This window comes from Bos mutus, chromosome 24 (genome assembly GCF_027580195.1).
Source record: "Bos mutus isolate GX-2022 chromosome 24, NWIPB_WYAK_1.1, whole genome shotgun sequence".
Lineage (NCBI taxonomy): Eukaryota > Metazoa > Chordata > Mammalia > Artiodactyla > Bovidae > Bos > Bos mutus.
The window spans coordinates 45,533,509-45,559,313 of NC_091640.1; the positions used below are offsets into that span (position 1 = coordinate 45,533,509).

Consider the following 25,805-nt stretch of genomic DNA (forward strand, 5'->3'; position numbering starts at 1 on the left):
AAGAAAGGGATTTTTCTCTTGAATTTTAGATATATCTGCTATAGAATGTTTGCCTCCTGACTTTTAAAGGCAGCAGAGTTTGTCCTGGGATTCTCACCTGGAAAGAGGGGCATTCCAGGCCAACATTTATATTTTTGTTTCCCTCCTCACTGGGGAAAAGGGCAGGTTGGTTTCCAGAAAACACTCTGTGGACCCGGGTTCTCCCCACACTCACCCCACACCCATGGAACTTTCCTGGATTCCTACACCTGAGCAGAAACCACGTCAAGTCTAAGAGAACATTCCACCTGGGAGCTACCACTTAAACTTTAAAGTCTGCCGCACAGCAACCTGTCTCTATGTTTTCAGTTGAAGTGACACTCTGTTGATCCTTTTCAGTTACACGTCTTCCCCAGAACAACCCAGGGTGAGGGTAGGCTCCAGAGGAAACTGCAAGGGGAAGATAACCATGAGCTCAAGCAGGATTGCTGCTGGACAAAGACCTGGGAAGCCCCAGAAACGATGGCAAAGTTGCTGGCACCAAGTCAAGAACAGGGACAGACAGACAGAAGGTACAGGACAGGGGGCCCGCTCCTCGGCAGTGCTTTGGCCCTGTGCCTAGAGTGGGAGGAGACAGCCAGATGCACAGATAAGCAGAGTGGGTCCTGAGTGTAAAAGCTCTGGGTCCCTCCCCCAGCACCCTCCTCCTAAGCACCTCCCTTTTAATAGAGCCCAGCAGGGCTTTATCAGCCAGTGCCTTCTGCCCGGGAAGCCAGCTGCTATGTGAGTACTCCCCTGTGTCTGTTCATTTGCAACTGTTCATAGTGGGAGGGCTGTCGCCTTAGACCTCTCTAATTTTTCTCTTTTTAACGGAGATATATGTTCCAGATGATTGGAACTGAGTAAAAGCACAAAATTAGAATTCTGGTAGACTAGCAAACCATTTACCCAAATCACAGGCTTCTTCCTGGATGCTTGAAAGCTGTCTTGGTTCATAGTTTCTGCAGCAGGGTGGATCGGCACCAGAGCTCCGCGTGCAAGAGGGTTTCAGCGAGGAGTCCACTTGAGGTGCTCACCGACGCTGCATAGGAGTTTGAGGCTGTGTTCTTGAAATAAGTAAAATTGGAGATCTATCAATACGACTGAAAAAAAAAAGTGGGTATTGGGAATGGCCCTTTCCAAGTACAGTTTTCCAGATCACCCTGCATGTACCATCATGCTGGAGGGAGGACACTGGAACACGCTTTGGGAGAACGAGTCCCACTGCAAGCACAAATTTGGCAACTTCTTTTCAACTACACTTTCTGTTGTGGAATTCAGACCTCAAGGCTTCAAAGGGAGTGTGTTCCAAGGAGAGTGTTTTAAGCAAGAGACAGGATACCTGACAGCATTTTCTGTTTCTCATCACAGGTTTAGAGAAGGCTGAGCACTTCCCACAGCTTAGATTCAAAAACTGCCTAACATAACGAGTTCTGTAAGTATCACATAAATGTCAATGCTGAAGTCTCCTAATTATGACAGAGCATGAATGTTTATATGCTTTCTTCCATATCTATGTGCAAAACTTTGCATTATTTTTAAAACGGATACTTGAAGCATAGAAGTTAAAGACTCTCCGAGCTCTCTAATTATACAAATTTCTAATATATGCTGACAATAGAATGAGTTGTATTTCCTATAAGAAGTGTTGTTAAACTGAAATCTTGATATTTCAGAATGATGAGTCCTGCTTTGTGGCACTAAGTGATCTGTGCTATCAAAAGTGCTTTCTGACTTCTGTTGTAAGCTCACTGGGTGTAGCTTCTAGAATATTCTCGGGATATTAACCTCAACACACAGAGGCCTTGTTGTGGATATGTCTGTGATACAAGGGAGTGAGGCTTACTTGGGGGCATGGTGAGATGTTTGTTTGTCAGCAGAGTCACTGCTTCTGGCAAGGACACAGGGCGAAACAACCTTTGCTGTTGTTCAACACCCCCCTCCCCAGGGTTACGTCAGGGAGGCCATGAAGACAGACTGTGTCCACTATGTTACTGAGCCCTAACACCCGCTTGGGGACATCAGTATGTATGGTTCCAGCCTGGAAGACAAAGAACCACCAGGGCTTACCTGTTCTGTAAGGCTGTCCTGCTGAGTGAATATGGATGGTCCAAATTTTGGAGTCCAGTTTTTTCCTCTATAAAATGAAGGCTTGAACTATATGCTCTCCCAACTTCTTCTCTCTCTTGGCTCTTAGAAAATATCGATGTTGAGCTCAAGGATGTCATTTTCCCAGACATGAGTGATTTTGGTGCTGGGGAAACATGACAGGGGAATGTGACAGTCCTGCCTGTCTCTTTTCTTTTTCTTTCCTTCTTTCTTTCTTTTGTTTTTTAAACTAAATATGAGAGCCCTATTATTGGGTTTCTTAACGTTGCTCTTTGTCAAACAAAACTATGCATAATGCAACCCACCTGTTTGGTGTTAGCCAGATTGATTAACCATGGATAAATGTACATACACACACACACACAACTTTTTCCACAGACCTGTCAGTAAAGTTTTCCACAACTATGGATTTTTCTGAAACATTCTAGCAGAGTGTTAAGTTTTCAGATTTCAAACCAAGCCAGTGGAAGAAAGTAATTAAAGAGGAAGAAAAAAATAAATACCAAACATATGACTTTTCTGGAACTTCTAAAGGAAGAATGCTATCCTTGGATATAATGGAAGTTTTTTTTCTATTTTTTTTTAAGGGAAACAAAAGGTTGTCACACCTGTTGAATATAACTATGAATTGTTTGTTATTAACAAGGTGATGTCTGATTTTTACCAATTCTTATTCAGATAGAAGGAAAATAATGCCATTTAGCAGTCTCTTAGACTGGGGTTTTGCTGTGCAAGTGTGGCTAGCTAGCATCTTATTACAGAAAATAGAACCCATACCAGGGCTTCTTCTCACGTTTGTAAAGATCAAGGCTGAAGGAAATTGTGGCTCCATCCCGACATGGAGCCCTAAGAGTTCACCTGAAGTGTTTCAGAGCCCAAAGCCCACCACGCCCTCTGGAACAGGCTTCAGACCTGTCAGCTTCCTGCCAGTGGAGAAACACAGGAGCACAAGATCCGTACGTGGGTCGCGGTGCAGGATGGCTTGCCAGTTTTTTCTTCTGTTTTAAGCGAAGTAAAATGAACATTCGGTGTCTACAGTCAGCTCATCGTCTCTGCTGATGGAGCTCTAGCTGATGAAGAAGTCTGCCTTCTTTGTTGAGGTCTCCTCTCCCCAGGAACCCCCTAGGAGAGCTCTACCCTGCATTTCACATCACAGGCAGGGCACGATTTCTGCTGATTCATGTATTTTTGCCCTTTGTCGTATATGGAAAGAAAGGAAGGATGAGTGGACGGTCTTTGATTGGCGCTGCTGGTGACGCCTATCCTGGTCCTCTTTGGAGGGGCCCTTTTGGAAAAAAATCTGGTGAGGCAGCGCACAGAGTCTTCCCCTGGATAAACTTGGCCGTGGTCCAGGGGCCAGAAGAACAGGTATGCTACCTTCGTACAGCTTCTGTCTCTGTGACTCTGCTGTGTCTTTTCTGAACCGAGCCTGGGAAGTGGGGTCCTCATGCTCTGCTGAGCGGTGCAGCTTGGCCTGAGCCTGATGCACAGGGGTCTTGGTCTAGAAACTCACACGACACTCGTCTTGGTTTAGATGTTGGACCTTTGTGCTGCAGAGTTTGGACAACTATGGAAAAGCTAGGAAAAAAGCATTCTGGGGATTTTTATTTATCTTGCTTCTATTTTATAGAGTTCATTCCTTACATTTTCTTGTCCTGTCTTTTCAGGTGAAATTTAATGACCTACTTAGATTTGAGAAGTTTGAACTTAGTTCCTGCTTCATCACCTTGTATTGCCTACCCAATTAGGATATGTGGACTTTTAAAGTTCCCTATAGAAACACAAAGAGTGTAGCATGATTACATCCTAGGGTGAACTACAACTGTTACTGGTTTCTCACGACCAGTTGTCATGCCTGAGTTCTGGAACGACTAATCAGGATTCCCAGAGCTCTATAGTGTTCACTTCAGAATAAATGATTCCCTGGGGAATCAACTCATGAGAAGATCTATCCCTCTATTACACGGTAGCCCTACCACCCACCCCCATATATGGATACTAGAAAGACAAAGCATAGCAAGTCTTCTGTATGCTGGGCTGAAGATTCAGATCAATGGTTCAATCTTTACCCAACTTTGGGTGTCTGGGCAGGGAACTCTGGCCAGTCAGGTTCTCAATCGTGTCTGGCCAGTTAGAATATCAGGTTTTGTATCTGTATCTCCAAAATCTCTGAGGTGATGATGTATTGAAAACCCTCTAAAATAAATAAATAAATGCTGGGAATTTTGAGAACACGAATTTGTCCACCCTGGGATAACCCCTGTATCTACTTGCTTCTGTACTTAATGGAAAACGCCCACTTTAATCTTTTCATTCAGTGCTGCCTCTGTAGAGCTGGATCTACCCAGTTGCAGAAACTCAAGGCAGTTTCTTGTCAATGTCTGGACTGGAGCCTGATGCCTCTCATAGGATGTGTGACTTTGAGAACGGGGTCACGATAGCTAAGGAAAGGGCTTACCAAGCAATACCTTTAGTTACAATGTTTAAAGAGAGATAAATGAAAATAAATGATAGCTATCAGTTAGATTATGAAATAAAACCCAAATTTTTCATAATTTCTTAACAATTCAAAAGGTTTTCATTGTTTAACTTCAGGCCAGCTGAGCTCCACATAGACTTAGATTTGGTTCCTGTCCTCCAGCAGTTTTTAGTTTAAGAATCTCTTAATGCCAAGCTTCATTGGAAGTCTCACAAATGCTGGTTTCTATCACTATTTTGCCAAACCAAAATGACCTTGGTCTAGAATGCATTACATAAACAGCCTCTACTTTGTGGAATTGCTGGCCATCGTTTAAAAGCAGAATGGTTATTTGGCAGTGAATTAATACAATTGAAGTACAATCTTGACTCAATAAAAACTGAGTTACATGGATTTTTGTACTGGGATTAATAGAAGCCAAAACTGAAATCAGAATTGCAAAAAATAAAAACTTTAAAAGTCATAACTTTTATTACCTGTTAATTGGGCTTTAATAGCTTTTTGTTGGGTATGGTAAATGGAAGAACAGTGAGGCCAAAAATAGGCGTGAGAAACCCTTATTCACAGCCTGGTTGCAGGGAGAAGACGAGTTGGTTTAACTGCATGGGTTTTGGGTATTTCCTTGGTCACGTCTTACGTGCCTGTGGCTTCAGCATTCCACACTTGTGCCCCCTGGGGTCTGATGGTTTTGGTGTTCCCCTCCTGCACACTGGCCTGGCTGTGCTCTTTGCTTTTCTTGCAAACTCAAAGTGGTTTTGCCATGGTCTTTCTCCCTTTGCCTACCTCTGGGATGACATCATTGGTACTTTTATATCTCCCATCAGCACCATGAAACCTTCACTTTTGTCTACAGGGTACAATATTCTGATGATGCTGATGCTTTGTTATTGCACACTCAACATGAGAAGTGAAGAGTCTTGTAGTGAGCACAAGTTATGGTCATACTGTTAGTATTTCCCTGAGGCATGCTTACTGTAAGTATGCCCTGTACACTCTTAGAGTGTACAGCTCTTAAGTTGTAATTCTTTGGTTTTCAACAGCTAGCCCACTTCCACTTTTTCCATTTTCTATATCTTTGTGGAAGATTATTTTGCCAGTCTTTTTTCTAGTTTAGATTTAGTAAATTATATTTTTAAATGATACAGCCCAAATTCTCAATATTTTAGTGAACATACTAAATATATAATGTATATATTATGTATATAAATGTATAGTCCCCAATTTATGTCGATTTGCACATTTCATTTATTTAACTATTTTGCTCATTTAAACACTTAAATAAACACTTAAGTGTTATTTAAACACTTAAATAACAATTTCAAAAATAAAGAATATATGAAGCAGCTACCTGATGTGAAGATGTAGTCAGGACGTAATCTCTGATTTGGAGAGTGAATATTCTGTGGTGGGGCAGGGCACAGTTCTTAGGCTATATCAACACACACAAACTGTCTTGTAAACATTTCTTCTCTTTCAAACTTTTAAAACAAAGCCTGTTTTTGTAAAATAAAAATTGAATCTAAAATGGCTGCTTGTCTTAGAAAGTAGCTGGTTGGTCTGCATTAGTGAGCATCATTTTGTAACCTGACATCTGGCTCCTTTCATTGGAGCAAAAAGGTTAAGTACTTGATTGTAGCTATTTCTGTATCATTTTCTGACTCATTATGTTGAAATTAACTATTTTTAATTTTTTTCCCACTAGACTGAGCTCTTTGAGTGTAGGATATAGGTGCTCAATAAATATTCATTGAGCTAGAAACTGAACCTTATGAAATTAAAGACCAGAACCTTCTCATGGTGACATTAAAAACAGTGATGACAAAAGTAGCCTGGGGCTTGGGTTTTGATAATGATCTTCCTGACAATATTTCAAGAGGAAAATGGTGCTTTCTTAGTTCCGTGGGATTGTCATGGTCCAGATGAAGCGCCTTCAAACTCATCCTGTGTGGCTACTGTGGTCAAACCCCACACTGGCCAGTCCAAAGGGCTCTACATTAAGATTGTTCATGAGCTCCGTTCTTTCCTCAAGGAGCCAGAAGAGACATCCATGGATGACAACCCCACTGCAGTTAAATTGGACCAGGGTGGAAATCAGGCTCCACAAGGTCGAGGCAGAAGATGCCTCCCCAAGGCACTTGGCTTTATCACTGGTGACATGAAAGAATTTGCCAACTGGCTTAAAGGTATCTACGCCACCTTGGAGAAGTGGCGTTGGGGGAGATGGTTTGCTGGTTCTTCTACTAAAATCTTCAGTTATACTCCCCTATCTTCTACTGCTTTTCTTTCCATTTTTTTTAAAACTTTTTATCTTCTAACCTGAGACTTTCTTCCATTCTTTTTCTTTTTAATGGAGACAGTGGTCCTGTTCATGTCCGAGGAAGACACCTAGTTCCACCTTGTAATTTTGGTGCTTAAAAACTGAAATTTTACTCTTGGTGATTCATTCCTTTGGCTTAAGGGTGTAAACCTCTAAGCATACTAAATAAGTCCATTCAATGCTTTCTGGAACTGGGGTTCTAGTATGGACATTGTGGACTGAGCAGAAAGAGGATCTGGGTGTCACTAAAGCAGATCTGGATGCTTCCAAGGATCTGGGGGTCACTAAAGGGGAAAGAGTTCAGAGAAAAAGTTTCAAGGAATATCCAAAGTTAGCCTCACCTTGTTCTGAGGGGATTTTGCTCAGGGTAGGCTTGGGAAGGAGACTCGGGAAGGAGCCCCATTTGCCCCACCATTTCCTTAGCTCTGCCCATCTCATCTCTTCCAGACAAACCCCAGGCTCTGCAGTTCGTCGACTGGGTTCTTCGGGGGATATCCCAAGTTGTGTTTGTCAGCAACCCCATAAGTGGAATCCTGATTCTGGTGGGACTCCTGGTCCAGAATCCCTGGTGTGCACTCAATGGCTGTGTGGGAACAGTGGTCTCCACCCTGACGGCCCTGTTACTCAGCCAGGACAGGTAGGCATGTCCCTCCAAGCCTCTGCTTCTTGCTTGAGAACACAGGAGCCAACCAGTGACCCTGGGCAATAGTGATAAAGCCCCACCCTCCCTGGAGAATCAACCTTTATTCCACAGAATGCTTTATATTTGCCTTTAGTCAGCAATCAGGAAATCATTTATAGCCTCTTATTCATAGTACCCGAATAAGCAGCCAGATCCTTTTGGCAATACATGTGACCAGAATTAAGCTATAAGTAATTCTTATAAATAATAACTAAGGTATAAGACCCTACAGTCCAAAGGGAGTCTACTTCAATGATTGATCAATTATTTATCATCAGCATTTTATTTATTTGGACAAAAAAAATGCATATGAATTCAGGAAAAGTTTTAGTGGCTTAATAATTCCACTAATCCCATTATATCTTAGTTCCATGCTTAGTTTATCAAATTCATTCTTCCTGCACAGTGAAAAGGTTAGTTCAGCTTCCAGAGAGATAAATTTTAGTCCCCAGTTATGAAAAGGTACCATTTTAGCCAGGAGTAGAAACTTAATCCATAGGACAACATTTGGAAGTAAGGTTAAATGCTGGGAAGAAAGGGACCCAAGAAAAAAATTAGGTGCTAAAGATGCATATAGTTGAATGGAATAATTTGCCAAGTAAAAGGGATTGTTTTTCTTTGTAATAATTTGGAAATGTATATCTGGAAACAACAAAGTGGAAGAAGATGAAAGTATATTCTAAGTTGGAAGACTTGTGTTGATAAAATCAAAGACACTGTGGAGCTGAATTTACATTTCAAGAATCTTACACCTCTCAGCAAGGAAATCAGGCTTAGGGAAGAGTTTCAAATAAAAGCTCTATTCAAGTCAGAGACCCTAATGATTCAAAAGAAATAATAAATTTTGGAAGGAAAGGCTAGAAGGAAACAGACTACGTTGGCTTGCTGATTTCCTTTTCTCTACCCCTCAGCCATGTTGCCTCTGTAGTGGTTGTTCTATAAGTGCATTTGTATTTTATCCATGTATATTTTACTGTTTCATGCTTTGATTAGCATTTGGTTTCTAGAGACCTTGCAATAAAACCCTAAATATAATCTCTTTTTCAAATGTAAATATTACCTGGAAGTTAGAAGTGATATTCACGGGCACGTTCAGCCAACATCCGCCGGGGAGGTGTCCAAGCTGTGCCTCTCGCCCACAGGTCCGCCATTACAGCGGGGCTCCAGGGCTACAACGCTACCCTGGTGGGAATCCTCATGGCCATCTATTCGGACAAGGGAAACTATTTCTGGTGGCTGTTATTCCCTGTATCTGCTATGTCCATGACGTGGTAAGTTGTACCTGGTTTTCAAAATGCCTTTTTGAAAAAAAAAAAAATTGTCTAAGGGGCAGGAGGGGGTGGGGGGAGTTATTACCTAGTGAGCACAGGGTTTCTGTTTTGTAAGATGAGAAATATTCCGTGAACGGATGGTGGTGACGGTTGTATAACAGTGTGAACATACTTCGTACCACTAAACTGAACGTCTTAAAATGGTTTAAGTGGTAAATTTTATGTTATATATATGGCAATTTCTAGAAAATTATCTTTTTTATTTAGATTCAGGATATACCTATTGGAAACAGGAAGCGTTCAAACATACTGATGCACGTGGCTTCCCCTCACACCTCATCCCCCCCACCCCACATCCCCCCCCCACCCCCACAGTAACGTTCTGATATAATTGGTTTGGGGAGTTTCCAGGACACTGGGGATTTGAAGGCTCTTGGAGGATTCTAAAGTACAACCAAAGTTGAGAAGCACTCTCCACCATCAGGAGTCCTCAAACATGCACACTTTCAAGACCACCTACAGGGCCAGTTAAAACATGGACTACTGCTCCCTCCCTGAGGCTTCCTGATTCAGTCCATCTGGGATGGGGCCTGAGAATCTGCATCTCAACAAGTTCCCAGGTGGTGCTGAGGTGGCTGATCCAGGGACCACACTCTGAGAACCACTGTCCCTATGTAACCCCCCTTACCCACCTGCCCCTGTCCCCCTCAAAGCAATTCTTTACTAAATTCCATTCCCTCATAAGTCCTTCAAACTGATTTCTATATTGACACTGTCTTAAATCATTTTTTAAGCAAACATTTCCTCCTTACTATGATAGATTCAAAATATAAAATGCTGGCTCCACACACACGAGATGTGTGGCTCCACACACACGAGATGTGTGGCTGCATACACACAGCCAACCACGGACAGCGTGCCCACCCTGGCTGCGGCCACAGGTGCGTGCAGGAGAACCTGCCGGCACAGCCAACCTCCTCAGGAGAAACTCCCCACCTGTTCTGAAGACGAGGTTCAAGGACCAGAGGGATCACTGCACAGGGCCACCCACACCCTCCCCCGAGTTCAGGAAAACTGGGTGGGGGGGGGGTTCTAACTTCAAAGCCTTGGCTCCTTGATTGGGTCCACAAGTGAGGGAACGAAAAGGGCCCAGAGACCATCTAATCTGATATCCCAGTTTACAGGCAAGGAAACTGAGGGTACCTCCTTGCCCAAGGTCACACAGTTCAGCTGCTCAAGGACTTAAACCTCTGCCCTCCTGAGTTTACAGTCTTTTTCCTCCAGTACTAAGTTGAAGACTGAGGCTGCCTCTGGTGGGGAGGGAAGGGCATGTGATCAAGTAGTTTATACAGGGGCTTTTAACTGCTTAAACAATATTCTTTTCATCTGTCTTAAATACTTAAAAATATTTTTTTTTTCTTTTTTTAATATAAATTTACTTATTTTAATTGGAGGATAATTACTTTACAATATTGTATTGGTTTTGCCATGTATCAACATGAATCCACCATGGGTGTACATGTGTTCCCCATCCTGAACCCCCCTCCCACCTCCCTCCCCATACCATCCCTCTGGGTCATCCCAGTGCACCAGCCCCAAGCATCCTGTATCCTGCGTCGAACCTGGACTGGCGATTAGTTTCTTATATGATATTATACATGTTTCAATGCCATTCTCCCAAATCATCCCACCCTCGCCCTCTCCCACAGTCCAAAAGATTGTTCTATACATCCGTGTCTCTTTTGCTGTCTCACATACAGGGTTATCGCTACCATCTTTCTAAATTCCATATATATGTTAGTATACTGTATTGGTGTTTTTCTTTCTGGCTTACTTCACTCTGTATAATAGGCTCCAGTTTCATCCACCTCATTAGAACTGATTCAAATGTATTCTTTTTAATGGCTGAGTAATACTCCATTGTGTATATGTACCACAGCTTTCTTATCCATTCGTCTGCTGATGGACACCTAGGTTGCTTCCATGTCCTGGCTATTATAAACAGTGCTGCGATGAACACTGGGGTACACGTGTCTCTTTCCCTTCTGGTTTCCTCAGTGTGTATGCCCAGTAGTGGCATTGCTGGGTCATAAGGCAGTTCTATTTCCAGTTTTTTAAGGAATCTCCACACTGTTCTCCATAGTGGCTGTACTAGTTTGCATTCCCACTAACAGTTTAAGAGGGTTCCCTTTTCTCCACATCTTCTCCAGCATTTATTGCTTGTAGACTTTTGGATCGCAGCCATTCTGACTAGTGTAAAATGGTAACTCATTGTGGTTTTGATTTGCATTTAGAGGAAAACAACAGAATGGGAAAGACTAGGGATCTATTCAAGAAAATCAGAGATACCAAAGGAACATTTCATGCAAAGATGAGCTCGATAAAGGACAGAAATGGTATGGACCTAACAGAAGCAAAACATATTAAGAAGAGATGGCAAGAATACACAGAAGAACTGTACAAAAAAGATCTTCACAACCCAGATAATCACGATGGTGTGATCACTGACCTAGAGCCAGACATCCTGTAATGTGAAGTCAAGTGGGCCTTAGAAAGCATCACTACGAACAAAGCTAGTAGAGGTGATGGAATTCCAGTTGAGCTCTTCCAAATCCTGAAAGATGATGCTGTGAAAGGGTGCACTCAATATGCCAGCACATTTGGAAAACTCAGCAGTGGCCACAGGACTGGAAAAAGTCAGTTTTCATTCCAATCCCAAAGAAAGGCAATGCCAAAGAATGCTCAAACTACCATACAATTGCACTCATCTCACATGCTAGCAAAGTAATGCTCAAAATTCTCCAAGCCAGGCTTCAGCAATATGTGAACCGTGAACTTCCTGATGTTCAAGCTGGTTTTAGAAAAGGCAGAGAAACCAGAGATGAAATTGCCAACATCCACTGGATCATGGAAAAAGCAAGAGAGTTCCAGAAAAACATCTATTTCTGCTTTCTTGACTATGCCAAAGCCTTTGACTGTCTGGATCACAATAAACTGTGGAAAATTCTGAAAGAGATGGGAATACTAGAACACCTGATCTGCCTCTTGAGAAATTTGTATACAGGTCAGGAAGCAACAGTTAGAACTGGACATGGAACAACAGACTGGTTCCAAATAGGAAAAGGAGTTCGTCAAGGCTGTGTATTGTCACCCTGCTTATTTAACTTCTATGCAGAGTATGTCATGAGAAACGCTGGACTGGAAGAAACACAAGCTGGAATCAAGATTGCTGGGAGAAATATCAATAACCTCAGATATGCAGATGACACCACCCTTATGGCAGAAAGTGAAGAGGAACTCAAAAGCCTCTTGATGAAAGCAAAAGTGGAGAGTGAAAAAGTTGGCTTAAAGCTCAACATTCAGAAAACGAAGATCATGGCATCCGGTCCTGCCACTTCATGGGACATAGATGGGGAAACAGTGGAAACAGTGTCAGACTTTGTTTTTCTGGGCTCCAAAATCACTACAGATGGTGACTGCAGCCATGAAATTAAAAGACGCTTACTCCTTGAAAGGAAAGTTATGACCAACCTAGATAGCATATTCAAAAGCAGAGACATTACTTTGCCAACAAAGGTTCGTCTAGTCAAGGCTATGGTTTTTCCAGTGGTCATGTGTGGATGTGAGAGTTGGACTGTGAAGAAGGCTGAGCACTGAAGAATTGATGCTTTTGAACTGTGGTGTTGGAGAAGACTCTTGAGAGTCCCTTGGACTGCAAGGAGATCCAACCAGTCCGTTCTGAAGGAAATGAGCCTTGGGATTTCTTTGGAAGGAATGATGCTGAAGCTGAAACTCCAGTACTTTGGCCACCTCATGCGAAGAGTTGACTCATTGGAAAAGACTCTGATGCTGGGAGGGATTGAGGGCAGAAGGAGCAGGGGACGACAGAGGATGAGATGGCTGGATGGCATCACTGACTCGATGGACGTGAGTCTGAGTGAACTCCGGGAGTTGGAGATGGACAGGGAGGCCTGGTGTGCTGTGATTCATGGGATCGAAAAGAGTCAGACATGACTGAGCGACTGATCTGATCTGATCTGATCTGATAATGAGTGATGTTGAGCATCTTTTCATGTGTTTGTTAGCCATCGGTATGTCTTCTTTGGAGAAATGTCTGTTTAGTTCTTTAAAATGGATTAAAGATCTAAACGTAAGACCAGAAACTATAAAACTCCTAGAGGAGAACATAGGCCAAAACACTCTCCGACATAAATCACAGCAGGTTCCTCTATGACCCACCTCCCAGAATATTGGAAATAAAAGCAAAAATAAACAAATGGGACCTAATTAAAATTAAAAGTTTCTGCACAACAAAGGAAACTATAAGCAAGATGAAAAGACAGCCTTCAGAATGGGAGAAAATAATAGCAAATGAAGCAACTGACAAAGAACTAATCTCAAAAATATACAAGCAACTCCTGCAGCTCAATTCCAGAAAAATAAACAACCCAATCAAAAATATTTTTAAACCTAGATTTATAACTCATTGTGAGCAACCCCAGAGCATAATTTTCCACAAGCCAAATAAGCTGAGAGTTGACTTTTTACTTTGCTGCTAAGTCGCTTCAGTCGTGTCCGACTCTGTGTGACCCCAGAGACGGCAGCCCACCAGGCTCCGCCGTCCCTGGGATTCTCCAGGCAAGAACACTGGAGTGAGTTGCCATTTCCTTCTCCAATGCATGAAAATGAAAAGTGAAAGTGAAGTCACTCAGTCGTGTCCGACTCTTAGCAACCCCATGGACTGCAGCCTACCAGGCTCCTCCGTCCATGGGATTTTCCAAGCAAGAGTACTGGAGTGGGGTGCCATTGCCTTCTCCAGCTTTTTACTTTATGTAAGAATTATTTATGACAGGATTTATTCCAGGTGTGTTTGGGTTTGAGTATTTTTTTTTTCCTGTCAAAAGTTTGCCAACACAACACTTTAAGGACATATTTGCTAATGAAAAAAAAAAGCCCCTCTATAGCATAGATATTCCATTTATCAGTGTGGCTTGTCACATGCATGTTCCTCCATTCTATTCTGTTGTTTTTAGTCCAGTTTTCTCGAGCGCATTGAACTCCGTGTTGAGCAAATGGGACCTGCCTGTCTTCACTCTGCCCTTCAATATGGCGTTGTCAATGTACCTTTCTGCCACGGGACATTACAATCCATTTTTCCCAAGCACCTTGATCACACCTGTCACCTCAGTTCCCAATGTCACCTGGCCTGACCTCAGTGCCCTGCAGGTAAGATACGCGATCTTCTTATATCCCGTTCCGCCTCCCCTGGGCTCTGGAAGACACTTCCTGGTTAATTGTTGGTGGACATCAGACCTTACGAGACTCAGCTCTGGAGTACCCTTGTCAGTTTCTCTTGCTGTCTAAGAGCTTATTCGTTCTACTCCAAATCTTTGGGTTCTAAGGGATTTTTTTAAAGGACTATGTGGTCAAAACTAACTTTTCCTACTCTTTTCCTAACACCTGCAGTGCTAACTCCAAAGTATAGCTCCACTGGAATCCTGACACTTTGTTCCAGACTTTGCCCTTATTTTGGAGGGGCAGGGTATCTGACGGGGGCCAGCCCTTGAGGCAGGGGCCGGCAGCCTGGGGTTCTGTCCTCCCTGACTTACCTTCCCCAATCAAAAGAACTGGTTGCTCACTGTTAGATCCCATCTCAGAACCTCTCTATTTTGCTTTTTCTTATGGTGGATCTCCTAAAATATGTACAGTACTTCAGATTTCTTGACCTTTAGGGGCATCAGAGTCATTGTTTTTTAAATATTAACACAAGTTCCATCTCACACTCCCTAAATCATAATCATTGGGGTGGAGTCTAGGAATCTGTTTTAACAAGTTCCCCAAACAGTGATGTGGGCCAGAGTTTGAGAACCATTCTCTTAGGATGTATGCTGTAAATATAAATATGTATAGGGACAGTACTATTTTTTAAAAGCCTGCGTGACCCAAATAAAATTCCAGCTCTTTGTCTTGGTGTTTATTTAATAATGTTGTCTAAGTTTTCTCAAGTATTAAAAAATAAAGAAAACATTTGAAATCAGAAGAAGATCAACCTTACATTTTTTAGTGTCAAGAGACTGCCTTTCCTGCTCTCAGGTTATTAAACCCCTCTGCTGTCCTCTTTGCTGGGCAGTCAAAGCGTGAGGAGTTCAAATAGCCTTTTCTTTAGCTTTTGTACAGAAAATGAATGGAAGTATTTGGAAATAACTCAGAAGGAAAATTTAAAAATTTATCAGGATTACCCGTGAAAAAAGTAGCATTAGTTGAGCTGTCTAAAACTGCCCAATACAGAAGCTATTAACCCTACATAGCTATTTTAATTTAAACCATTTGTTAGCTTGAATAAAACCTTGTGCCTTCTTCTTAAGAACTCCCATTCTGTGAACACATTATCTGAGTTCAGAACTCAGCCAGAAAGCTATAATTAAGATATTTAAATATATTTTTGTGTTCTAAGGACTAACAGTTGTTGATAACTGAAACAAGCTATCTTGGTTTAAATTAATACATGCTCTCTGAAAAAAAAGATAAAAAAATAAATTAAAAGAATTTTAATTAATTTGTAAGATAAAATTATAAATAAATAAATTTTAAAAAATAAAAAATTTAATTTAATTAATGAATGTTCTCACTAGCAACAGAAATGTAAATATGGTCCTGATTCATGAACCTGCCAGTAATTGCTTCTGAGCTGTTCATAAGATAATCTGACTTTGGGTCTCTGACCGTAGCACTGACAGCTGAATTGCAAGGGAGTAATAACACTTCTATTGACCATAGAGATGCATTGATGTATTGGCCTGAGAACTGATGGAGAGTTGAGAATAGAAGTGTAAGAGGTGGTCCCTACCATCCTCGCTGGGAGGTGTGGCTGATCCTCACAGTGGGGAGCAGGAACCCCACATCGGGAGCTTATCAGCGACCAAAACTAGGTGTCGGTGCAGGCCACAGAGCCAGCGAGCGAAGGGATCTGGAGAAGGAGGGCCCAGCGTGCAGCAGGGAGAGCTGGTGGGTCTCTGGGGGTAAAGCGACTGAGACTTTTCTGTAGAGCAAGAGAGAATTGTAAATGTTAGTAACTCTGATCTTGAAAGATAAGATACGCTAAATCTAAAATGACATTGCACTGTGTTTGTGGGTATCCTATGGATTTCTGTCCAGTAGTTTTAATGGCCGTGTTTTCTAAATCTTTTCCTCAGCTGCTGAAGTCCCTGCCTGTGGGTGTGGGTCAGATATATGGCTGCGATAATCCATGGACAGGGGGCATCTTCCTAGGCGCCATCCTCCTCTCCTCCCCACTCATGTGCCTGCATGCTGCAATCGGGTCCTTGCTGGGGATAATAGCAGGTGAGTGTCAGACTTGCTCCCAGATACTGAGCACTGCCTCTGCCCCGTTGCTGTCTCAGGTATCTTCTACATTCCAGACCTTTCTTGAAGGCCTGCTTCCAAGGGACCAATGGGAGTTCTCAGACGCCTTCCCCACCCCCAGGCTCCTTCCAGAACATCCTGCCTTTAGTCCAAAGCTCTGACCCCTCCTGTCTTCTCTAATAGGACTCAGTCTTTCAGCTCCATTTGAGGACATCTACGCTGGACTCTGGGGCTTCAACAGCTCTCTAGCTTGCATTGCAATTGGAGGAACGTTCATGGCACTCACCTGGCAAACCCACCTCCTGGCTCTTGCCTGTGGTGAGTATTCCCTGAACGTGGGGAAAGTTGCTCGTGACTGTGGTATCAAAATCCAGAACAAACAATAAGAAAGGACTGTGTGAGAAACTACAGCTGGAGTTCTAGTGTGAGCCCGTGATACCTGCTAAGTGTGTCACCAGGGCAATGGGCCTCCCCTCTCAGGGAGGACCCAGGTCTGCTCTGCCTACCTCATTGCTCATGTTGAAGACTGGAGAGCCTGCTGGGTCATATTAACCATTTTACAATATGTATTTGGTGGGGGATACAAACAACTTCTCTATGTTCTTCATACTAATTGTTTGACCCAAGAAACTGAAAGGAAACAAGCTAAATACAGCCAGTTCTCCTGGCAAGTCTGGTGGTATTAACGGGTCCTTAGAGAATCACATTAATATGGCTGCTCTCAAACGGGAGCAAACATCAGAATCTCTTGGAAGCCTTGTTAAAACCCAGATTTCTGGGGCCTATCCCCGGTCCCGGACTCATTGTCTGTTAGAGCCGACCGGGGAGGCAGGGGAGGAGCTTGCATTTTTAACAAGGTGCCAGGCGGTGCTGATGCTATTCCTCTGGGGACCACATTTTGAGACCTGTAATATTAATCCTTTCCGAGCTCCAGGCCAGACTCAGGCTGTCAGAGCTAGAAGGGGTTCTGGAGAGCTCCATGACATCCTTCTCGTTTTACTGTTGGAGTTCTAAGAGCAGAGAAAGTGATGCACTGAAAGGCATCCATTAGGGGTAGATGTAAACCCAGAGTCCATACTTGCTAACAACTTCCAGAGTTACTCCCACTACGCTACTCTCCCTTCCTTCAGTACCATTCAAGCCCTTAGGTAAAAACAGACCTCAAGTGCTTCAGATTTGAAAAGCTAATGCATTTCCCAGGCCATTGCAAGGGGTGGCTTATTCACCCATAGCTTCCAGCATCCCTAATTCAACACAAGTTACAAGTATGTAAGATAATATGCTAGAATGAAAGGAATGATCCTTCCTGGGGGACAAAGGAGTGGAAGGATATTGGAACAAGCAAGAGTTTCTGTAATCTCATGGAAATATTTGCCAAGATTCAGTTAATCACCAAACTAATCAATCATTAGTTGGATGATTTATCACCATTAATCCAATAATGGCTGGATTTATCACCATTAATCAATCCAGCCATTATTAACGTGGTGGGCCACATGTCAGGCAGGATTTGGAGTGAGTTCTTGCATTGGGCAGGATGTGGGATAGGACCAAGGATTTCTAAGGCTTTATTCAATTTTGATTATCTGATGCTGTAGCAAGATTAACAGAACTCAGATGCTCTGGAGTTGCCATTCACATGTTATTTTGTCAGTTTCTTTATAGTTACATAACTGTTTCACCTACGAGCCGTGTCAAACCTTTTGCTCACTTGTTTACAAGCTTAGGGCAAAGGAGAAAAGTAGAGACAGATTATGTGGCCTCCTGAGCTCACGTGGGATAAACCCTTTTATTCTGAGATGAGTCTGAGGTTTCAAACCTTTATCTCAGGTGCAAACCAGTATCTTTTCTCTATTGGTAGCAGTAGAAAATATGTACTAAACATTCGTAGTACAATCCAGACAGTACTAGGAAGAGCTAGGGGTTCAGAAGCTTTAGATCCTAGGTGGCTCCTGTGTACAGACAGCAGAAGCCAGGCAAGTAAGAGAGAGAAGCCCGTGGGGACCACATGATGCAGAACCAAGAGACTCACAGGCCAGGAGTCCCTGGGGGAAATACAATTCAGAATCATCCAAAAGCACCTCCTAGAAAGGGTGGCTTTTCTGTAAGTCCTAAAAAGTAAGAGGAGGAATTCCAGTTGTTGCAAAGCAGGGTCTGGGCCAGTGTATGGACAGTCTGAGCACATCCTTAAAGATCAAGCAAAAACTGTCTTGGTCGCAGAAGTTGCTGATAAGGTCTATGAAGGTCTTTTCACAGATCATGGAAAAGGAGAAGACAAAGATGTTTACAAATGTGTTTCCCCAAAGCTGAGATATTTTCATTATTTTCTGTCTGTAATTTTATAGTAGTACAGAACTGTTGTACAAAACAAACAAAAATTCAATCAATACAGAAGAGTATAAAGCAGGTGAAAACACTTCATCCTACTCCCTAGATAGAAATTTCCTGCCTCCTTCTTATAAGGACCTCATGATTACATTGGATCTACTTGGCTAAGGTTAATCCCCTATCTCAAAATCTTTAACTTTATCATAGCCGCAAAGTCCCTTTTGCCATGTAAGGTAACATATCACAAGTTCTGGGGATCAGGACGTGGACATCTTTGAGGGCCTTCATTTTATCTATTATACCTACCTTCCTTTGGATAGATCCAGATTTCCTTTATTAGTTCAGTGGTTGAGTCAGTATAGAATTAGTTAAGAGCCCAGACACTGGTGCCAAAATCCTAGCTCCCCGTATTTTCAGCAGATGCCAAATGCACCCGACAGAGGCCGTGTGAATTTGCCGTGCCACTGGCAGGGTGTGGGAGCGCTGTTCCATCCACGCTGGGCACAGTCCTCAGTCCTTTTTATCTTCGGATGTAAACTTTTGAGACAGACCTCCAGTCCCTCTTGTAAAGCAGATCTCACAGTAAAATACACAGCAAGTTTCTGCCTGCCCATATCACCAAACAAAAGATCAAACTTGTCAGCCAAGGTAAATAAATAAAGACATTTATCATAGAGCTCCTCTTTTATTAACTCCTGTGGCTTTATCAGGAAGCAACATGGGAGTCTCTGATAGAAGCCTGGTATATCTGCCTTCCCTGTGCCCCTAAGCCAGAAATTGCACAGCCAGAGAACTCCTCAATTTTGTTATTTTCTCACTGCAAACTGTAAACACATTTTGGATCTCTTCTTACAGGTTGCGTTATCATCGTAGGACTTTCATATGGAGGTCTGTGGGGAGGGATGTTGTCTGTGAAGAACTGGGATTCAGTCTTCCCTTCCATTGAGGGAAGCAGAGGGCCTTTTCTCTCCCTCAGCTACTGAACACACTGTTAGGGGCATCACCTCCAAACCACGATGTCCAGAACTTCACCTCTACTGTAAGGCTTTTCCAGCCCAACTCAGCTCATCTTAATGATGGGCAACAACTATTAGCTAGTCTGATACTCTTACTATAGAAAGAAAAGCAACATGGAATTGAAAGAGCTTAAGCACCAACAGGGTGCTGATAGGTATGAAGCTACTGTACTCCTAGGAGAGAAATGCAGTGAGGACTCATGTGCTCAGGGGCGTGTCATAAAAGAGCCGGTGCTCAGGAGAGCAGGGTCAGGGCGTCTCCATACTTAGCCAATGGCTAGTGAATATTTCTTGAATGAATGAATGAACTAAATGGGGAGGGTGGGGATGAAATTATCCAAGCCAAGCAGAGAAAATCTTCCAACCCTTCTGCTCAGAGCAGTACCTCCTTTTCTATGATGACAGAGATGAGTTTATAGCTGCTGCTTGTGAAAGTACATAATTTCATTTAAGAGTCATTACTCCCTATAAAGAACCTCTTCCAGCTGCCTTTTTACAATGAAACTAGATTCCTAGTTCAGTGACCTGTTGTCTAACAAACAAAATGGCAGAGCTGCGATTTGAAGCCCAGACCATTTCCAAAGATGAGCCTTTCCTGTTAGCATGAGACACTTCATATGTGAAAGAACTAGGTATAATATTGAACAAAAAACATCAGGATAAAAAGATAAAATATCAATAAAAGGATGGAAATCTATAGTAAAGTAAAAGATCATAGAGTCTCTCCCACCACCCCACCCAACTCCCCCAAGTAGCAGATGTGTTTCTTGATGGACATGAAGACCATATGGTGAGTGTGGGTGGCCCAGTTGGCCATGTGGCCATTATAAGAAGGTCATTCTTCAGGTGGTCTCTGTGAACCCTAAGGGCTTCCCTGAGTCTCCTTGGACCCAAGAATTGAGAGTTAGTTAGCTGAGCTCTTTGTTTCTGTTATTTTACATTGAAGGCCATACATATACTCAAATTCAGTCAGTTCAGTTCAGTCGCTCAGTCATGTCCGACTCTTTGCGACCCCATGAATTGCAGCACGCCAGGCCTCCCTATCCATCACGAACTCCCAGAGTTCACTCAGACTCACATCCATCGTGTCGGTGATGCCATCTAGCCATCTCATCCTCTGTATTCAAATTACCTACTCTCAAAAATTCATGCTCAAAGTAAATAAAAACACAGGATGTTAACTCATTGACATGTATGCTGACCTTAACGGTTTTAGGGAAAATGTTCATACAAAGAGGAATCCAGGTCTGTGGTCAGTTTCTGCTGATTTCTGAGTTACTATCTCCTTCTATATACATATACCATGGCTTTTTTTAAGCTGTGATTTCTAACCATTGATCTGAGAATCTCAGATGCCGTGAGATTGTATGTTACTTCAAGGAACATTCATAAGTTTCATTTTAATTATGCTTGGGTAAAATAATGGGGAAATGTATTTACTATGGAAGGCCTTTTCCTTAAGTATTATATTAGCAATAACAGCAAAAAAAGTAAATAGTACCACAGAAAAGCTACCTTTCTTGAGTACTTACTGTGTGCTAAGCCCAAGCATTACCCTCTTTCACACTCACATCAACTCTTGAGAGCAAGGTTTCCATTACCCCCTTGTACAGGTGAGGAAACGGGGGCTTTGAGTGGAGGCTCCAAGTTCCTAAGGGGTGGAGCCTGGATGCAAACCCAGAGCTGCTGACTCTAAGCTCAGACTTGTCACCAGGGTGCTGGGCTCACTGGTAAAATGCACAAGTTTACATTCCAGGGATTTATATTGAAAGGAGTCCAAGCGCTCTTTCTTTCCCTTTTCTTTCTCCTAGCCCTGTTCACTGCCTACCTGGGAGCCAGCATGTCACACGTGATGGCTGTGGTAAGTTTGCTCTAATCTCACTTTCTCATCCGTGTGATTGGTCAGTTTTCAATGATACAGAAACCCTCTTGAAGTCCACCTCAATGGCGTCCCAGGGCAGGATGCTTGACAGATAATCACTGTAGTCCATCTTCTGGACCCACCTGTCCTCATTTACCCTCCAGCATCACAGTAAACCTTAGCCCAAACTATAATCGTCAGGCTTGCTAAAAATATCAGATTGTTTGTCTTAAAGAAGTGAAACTTAGCATGTATATTATCAAGTCCATACTTTAACTCTGAGTGTCAAAAAGTTGACTTTAGAATATCTTTTACTTAAACAGAAAGCTGGGACTATGTAGAGGTTGAGAAATCAGAAGAGGAAAGAAAAGGATAATTGGCTAAAGATCCAGATTTCTTTTTAATTAAGCCAAGACTTTTTTTCATACCCTTAGTCTTTAAAAAAAAAATCCCCAGTCGGTCATCAGTAAGACTTTTTCAGACCCCTGTCCTAAATTATTTAATAAGCAAAATCATCACCTATTAAGTGCCTCTGGCCACTTCTCCTTCCTTTTCAGTACTGTTCAGCCCTTTGACTTTCTCCTTCCCCTCCCCTGAGGAGCCCAGTACCCCCGGCTGCTCTGGGGCCCCCCACCTCTCAGTTCTCTTCCTCACCCACCAGTGCAGGGGATGCCAGGCCAGTTCCTGGTAACTGCCCATCCATACAGACGTGGTCATGGCTGCCAGTGGGGCAGGACCGCATCTAGTCCTCTTCACAGCAACACAGAGAGCTGACCTGGGAGGGTCCTTCTGGATACACAGTTATCTTTATGGTGGAATGTCAAAGCCCTGTTACAGGCATGATGAGATGCCTTAGAGCTTGGGGGGCCCTTCACACCCCAACAAAAGTTCACAGACCTTGGCCTGTGAGCCAGAATTGGGCAGGCTACAGAACGGAGTCAGCTAGGGAGATTGTGAAAAATCCCGATCCTCGGGCCCTGTACCTTGGCATTTCTGGTAGAGTAGATCTTATATGATGCTTGGTTATCTGTGTTTTTTTTAAACTCTTCCAGATGATTCTGACGTGCAGTCAAGTTTGGGTACCATCACGCCCGGGTTGGTGGCAGGGGAGTCTATAGGGCCAAACCTAATCAAGTACATGATGTATGCTCAGAATTGCTTGAGTTGTCATGGACGCACAGAAGGAGGAGCTACCCTCAAGGAGTTTAGAGTCTGTTTGAGAGATGAAACAAAAAGAAGTAAAGCAAATAGATTCCAAGACCTGGTCTGGGCAGAGGCCAAGGGGAGAGAGAGCTGAAGTCATCAAAGACAGCCTCATGGACGTGATGAGTGGTCGGGAGCTGTTGGTGGTTGCTAAGTATCATCTCTAGGGGCTAAGTGTCATCTTTGCACATTCGCTGGAATGTGCACATTCGCAGGAAGTCTGACTGTGTAAGAGGGAGGGCAGGGCATGCATCATCCCTAAGGAGTGCATGCTGACATTTTAGGAGCCGAATGTCCTGAGATCTTAGACTCAGTCTCCATGGGGACAAGCGGAGTCCAGAGTCGTGCCTCCAGAGAGTTATCTCCTGAGCTGAATGACAGTGGTGTGAAGCCTGTGCTTTGTGCAAGTTAGCTTTCCAACAGGATCTTAAAGAAGTGTGTGGCTTGTCTCTTTCTGCAGGTCGGATTGCCATCTGGTACCTGGCCCTTCTGTTTAGCCACACTACTGTTCCTCCTGCTGACCACAAAAAACCCCAACATCTACAAGATGCCCATCAGTAAAGTCACTTATCCTGAGGAAAACCGCATCTTCTACCTACAATCCAGGAAAAGGACGGTTCAAGGGCCTTTGTGAATGCAACCCCCATCCACAGCCGTGGATGGTCACAAGTCATTTCTGACGAGCTGCCCCATTGACTTCCAGAGCTTCAAAACTGTTGTTTTTACTAGTAACAAATTTCATACTAAACCATTAGTGATCTGTTCTTATGCTCACTTTGTATCTCCTTCAGACTCCAGAACATCCCTGAACAAGTGACAAGACACACAAAGGTGATGTCCTCTGGCTGTGGAATTTTAAACCCTAGTGGGGCATTGGCGCTAAGACTGTACTATACTTATAGAGTCAGAATGTTCCAACAGAAAGAGGAAGGAAGACCAAAGCTAATTATTGATATTTATTGATATTCTTGGTGTTTGACTGTACATGAGGTTAACAGTATTAATTAAAAATTAATCTCTATAAAACCAATCTCTTATAATCTTTATAAGCCTTAAGTGAATGGAATTCACAGTCACAAAATCAAAGTCAGCCTACAATTCGCAGACAAGCCATTGGGCAGATTTAAAATCAATGCAAGTTACTCATTACAACTGTGGTCAACATCACAGGGCCCATCACTGAGCTCCCTCCCCAGGTCCTCAACAGAACAGCCTTCACGCTGTCCCCCGTGTGTGGCATTCTCTTACAGGAGACAGTGGGTTTGTTTCAGGCTGGCAGAGCTGCAGGAGGGAGAATGGGATCCCATCCATCAAAATTATCCTGTATTATCACTTTTCTTGGTTATTGCAAAGGGTTTTTTTAGGTAGCTTATTATCTTTTTATTGTGAGAATGGATTTGTTTTCAGTGAGGTAAAATAAAAGAAGTTCCTGGCTATAAAGCCTGGCTATAAAGTTCCTAGATATTAAAGAAAAGTTAAATTTTTCTAAAATATTCAGCATAGCTATTTTCATTTTATTCCCCAAATTGATTCTGTAAAGGCCACAAAAACAGGGGATCAAATATCAAATCATCAACATCCAAGGGCCCTTTAAAGCCACATTTTCAATTCATCTAAGGATGTCATGTATTACAAAGACTGAAAGTTAGTGTCAGATTGCTTCTGAGTGCTTAGAAGTTGCTTAATTCTTACTTTTAAAAAAATTCACTATTTTCTAAACACTTACAATATTCTCACTCAAAAACCAATGGTATTTGAACCACCAAAAAGAAATATGGATAAAGAAGCCTCCAGTGGTGCTTTGTTTGTGTAAGCTCTCAGTCCTGTAAAGATTCTATAACCTAACGTGCTGAATACAGCAGTGGGAAGCTTCAGAATTTTAGAGGATTGGAAAGTGAAACTGGAATCTTAAAGGTTTTTTCTTCTTTGAGTTTGAAGTAGTCAGTGCAAACTATAGGAACAGAAGGGAAGTAAACCCACAATTATTTTAGGGAAAAGTTCACTTTTTCATTTTCTCAGGAAAACACTGTTTCAATTTAAAAACCCTGTGACCTTTTGAAACCATGACTTTGCAACTGTCATAGAGTCATGTACATTTCTGTGAAAAAAACTAAATTTTCAGTGTTTGAAAAATCTCTTTTGTTGGGGAATTTGAGAAATAGGAGTTCAGAGGGGACAGACAAAAAAAGCAAGCAGACCAAAGATCACCAGCCCTGGAGACCCTGGGCATGGCTAAGCGAACCAGAGCCTCTTTGTGTCTCCAAGCCCATCTTCACACTGAAGCCCTCGCAGGCTGACTTTCTTCCCATGCCCACACACAGACTTGCAAACAGGAACAGTTTCAAACCTTCTAAGTTGTCTAAATAGTATTCATTTTCTCAAGCTATTTTTGTTACTAAGTATTATCCTAACAATTTTAGCAAATATTTTATTGATTTTCTTAGGGGGCATTTGTATTCTTTTCTATTGCCTGTATAATAAATTTCTATGTAAGAATATGAATAAATTATACTCACAGCTCAGTTTTGTGTGAATTTTGTTTCAGTCATATGTCTTTTATAGCTATTGTACATATTAACAATCACCTGCATAGGTGTGTATGTATTAATACTAGAATCCTTCTCCCTTTCTTTATACTTCATAATAGCACCAGATGCATAGTTGAAAAAACCATGTTCAATTTCTGATTTATGAGCTCTTCTCCCTCAATATCCCCTCAACTACCCACTGGTCTCCTTACTCAAGAATTAGAATGCATTCCTGAGAAAAGTCACAGATGTTCAGGGCATGCTCTTAACACTTTGAGAAGAAGATCCTGGGAGCCAGACAGGCCCTGGGCACCCATCAGGACTGACCATGGGCCATGACCTGCCTCAGGGGTCAGTGTTCCAGGATAAACTACTGTTCAGAATGTATTATCCTCTGAGGATAAATGCCAGTGCTTGTCTCTGCCTCCTTTCTCCCAAGCTTAGCATGTGTGAAAGAAAACAAGGTAAAAATGGAAATTTAGTCCAACCACTTTCAAACGTTGCCCAAACAGGAAACAAAAGGAGGCTACAGTGGGCTGGTCCCTTGAAGTGCCCTCTGTCAAACAAAACCACTCCCACATTTGGTTTCAAGATAGTAAATCTACAAGAGTGACCTGCCCCCTTCGGTATG

General features: G+C 42.6%; 1 protein-coding gene across 3 annotated transcripts; it reads left to right on the top strand.

The window, feature by feature from the left end:
* Window positions 1–679: 679 nt before the first annotated feature.
* On the top strand, window positions 680–25,161 carry SLC14A1 (solute carrier family 14 member 1 (Kidd blood group)). 3 transcript variants are annotated; one of them, XM_005892353.2, is made up of 10 exons: window positions 680–762; window positions 1,390–1,453; window positions 6,636–6,789; window positions 7,371–7,560; window positions 8,748–8,876; window positions 13,910–14,102; window positions 16,070–16,217; window positions 16,422–16,556; window positions 21,394–21,443; window positions 23,107–25,161. In XM_005892353.2, exons 3-10 carry the CDS (start codon window positions 6,654–6,656, stop codon window positions 23,278–23,280), a joined length of 1,155 nt encoding a protein of 384 aa, XP_005892415.2. In that variant the 5' UTR covers window positions 680–762; window positions 1,390–1,453; window positions 6,636–6,653; the 3' UTR covers window positions 23,281–25,161. The 3 variants fall into 3 exon arrangements, with proteins under 3 accessions (XP_005892415.2, XP_070218163.1, XP_070218164.1); XM_070362062.1 differs by lacking the exon at window positions 6,636–6,789 and having other exon boundaries at window positions 748–762; XM_070362063.1 differs by lacking the exons at window positions 680–762; window positions 1,390–1,453 and adding an exon at window positions 3,334–3,495.
* Window positions 25,162–25,805: the final 644 nt, after the last annotated feature.

What these genes read in the sequence shown, in the direction of transcription:
- SLC14A1 (XM_070362063.1), top strand. Translation starts at nt 3,349, where the DNA reads ATGAGTGGACGGTCTTTGATTGGCGCTGCTGGTGACGCCTATCCTGGT. An exon ending in TCCAGGGGCCAGAAGAACAG is followed by an intron (nt 3,496 to 6,635) that starts GTATGCTACCTT and finishes TCTTTCCTCAAG; the next exon opens with GAGCCAGAAGAGACATCCAT. An exon ending in CTGACCTCAGTGCCCTGCAG is followed by an intron (nt 14,103 to 16,069) that starts GTAAGATACGCG and finishes TCTTTTCCTCAG; the next exon opens with CTGCTGAAGTCCCTGCCTGT.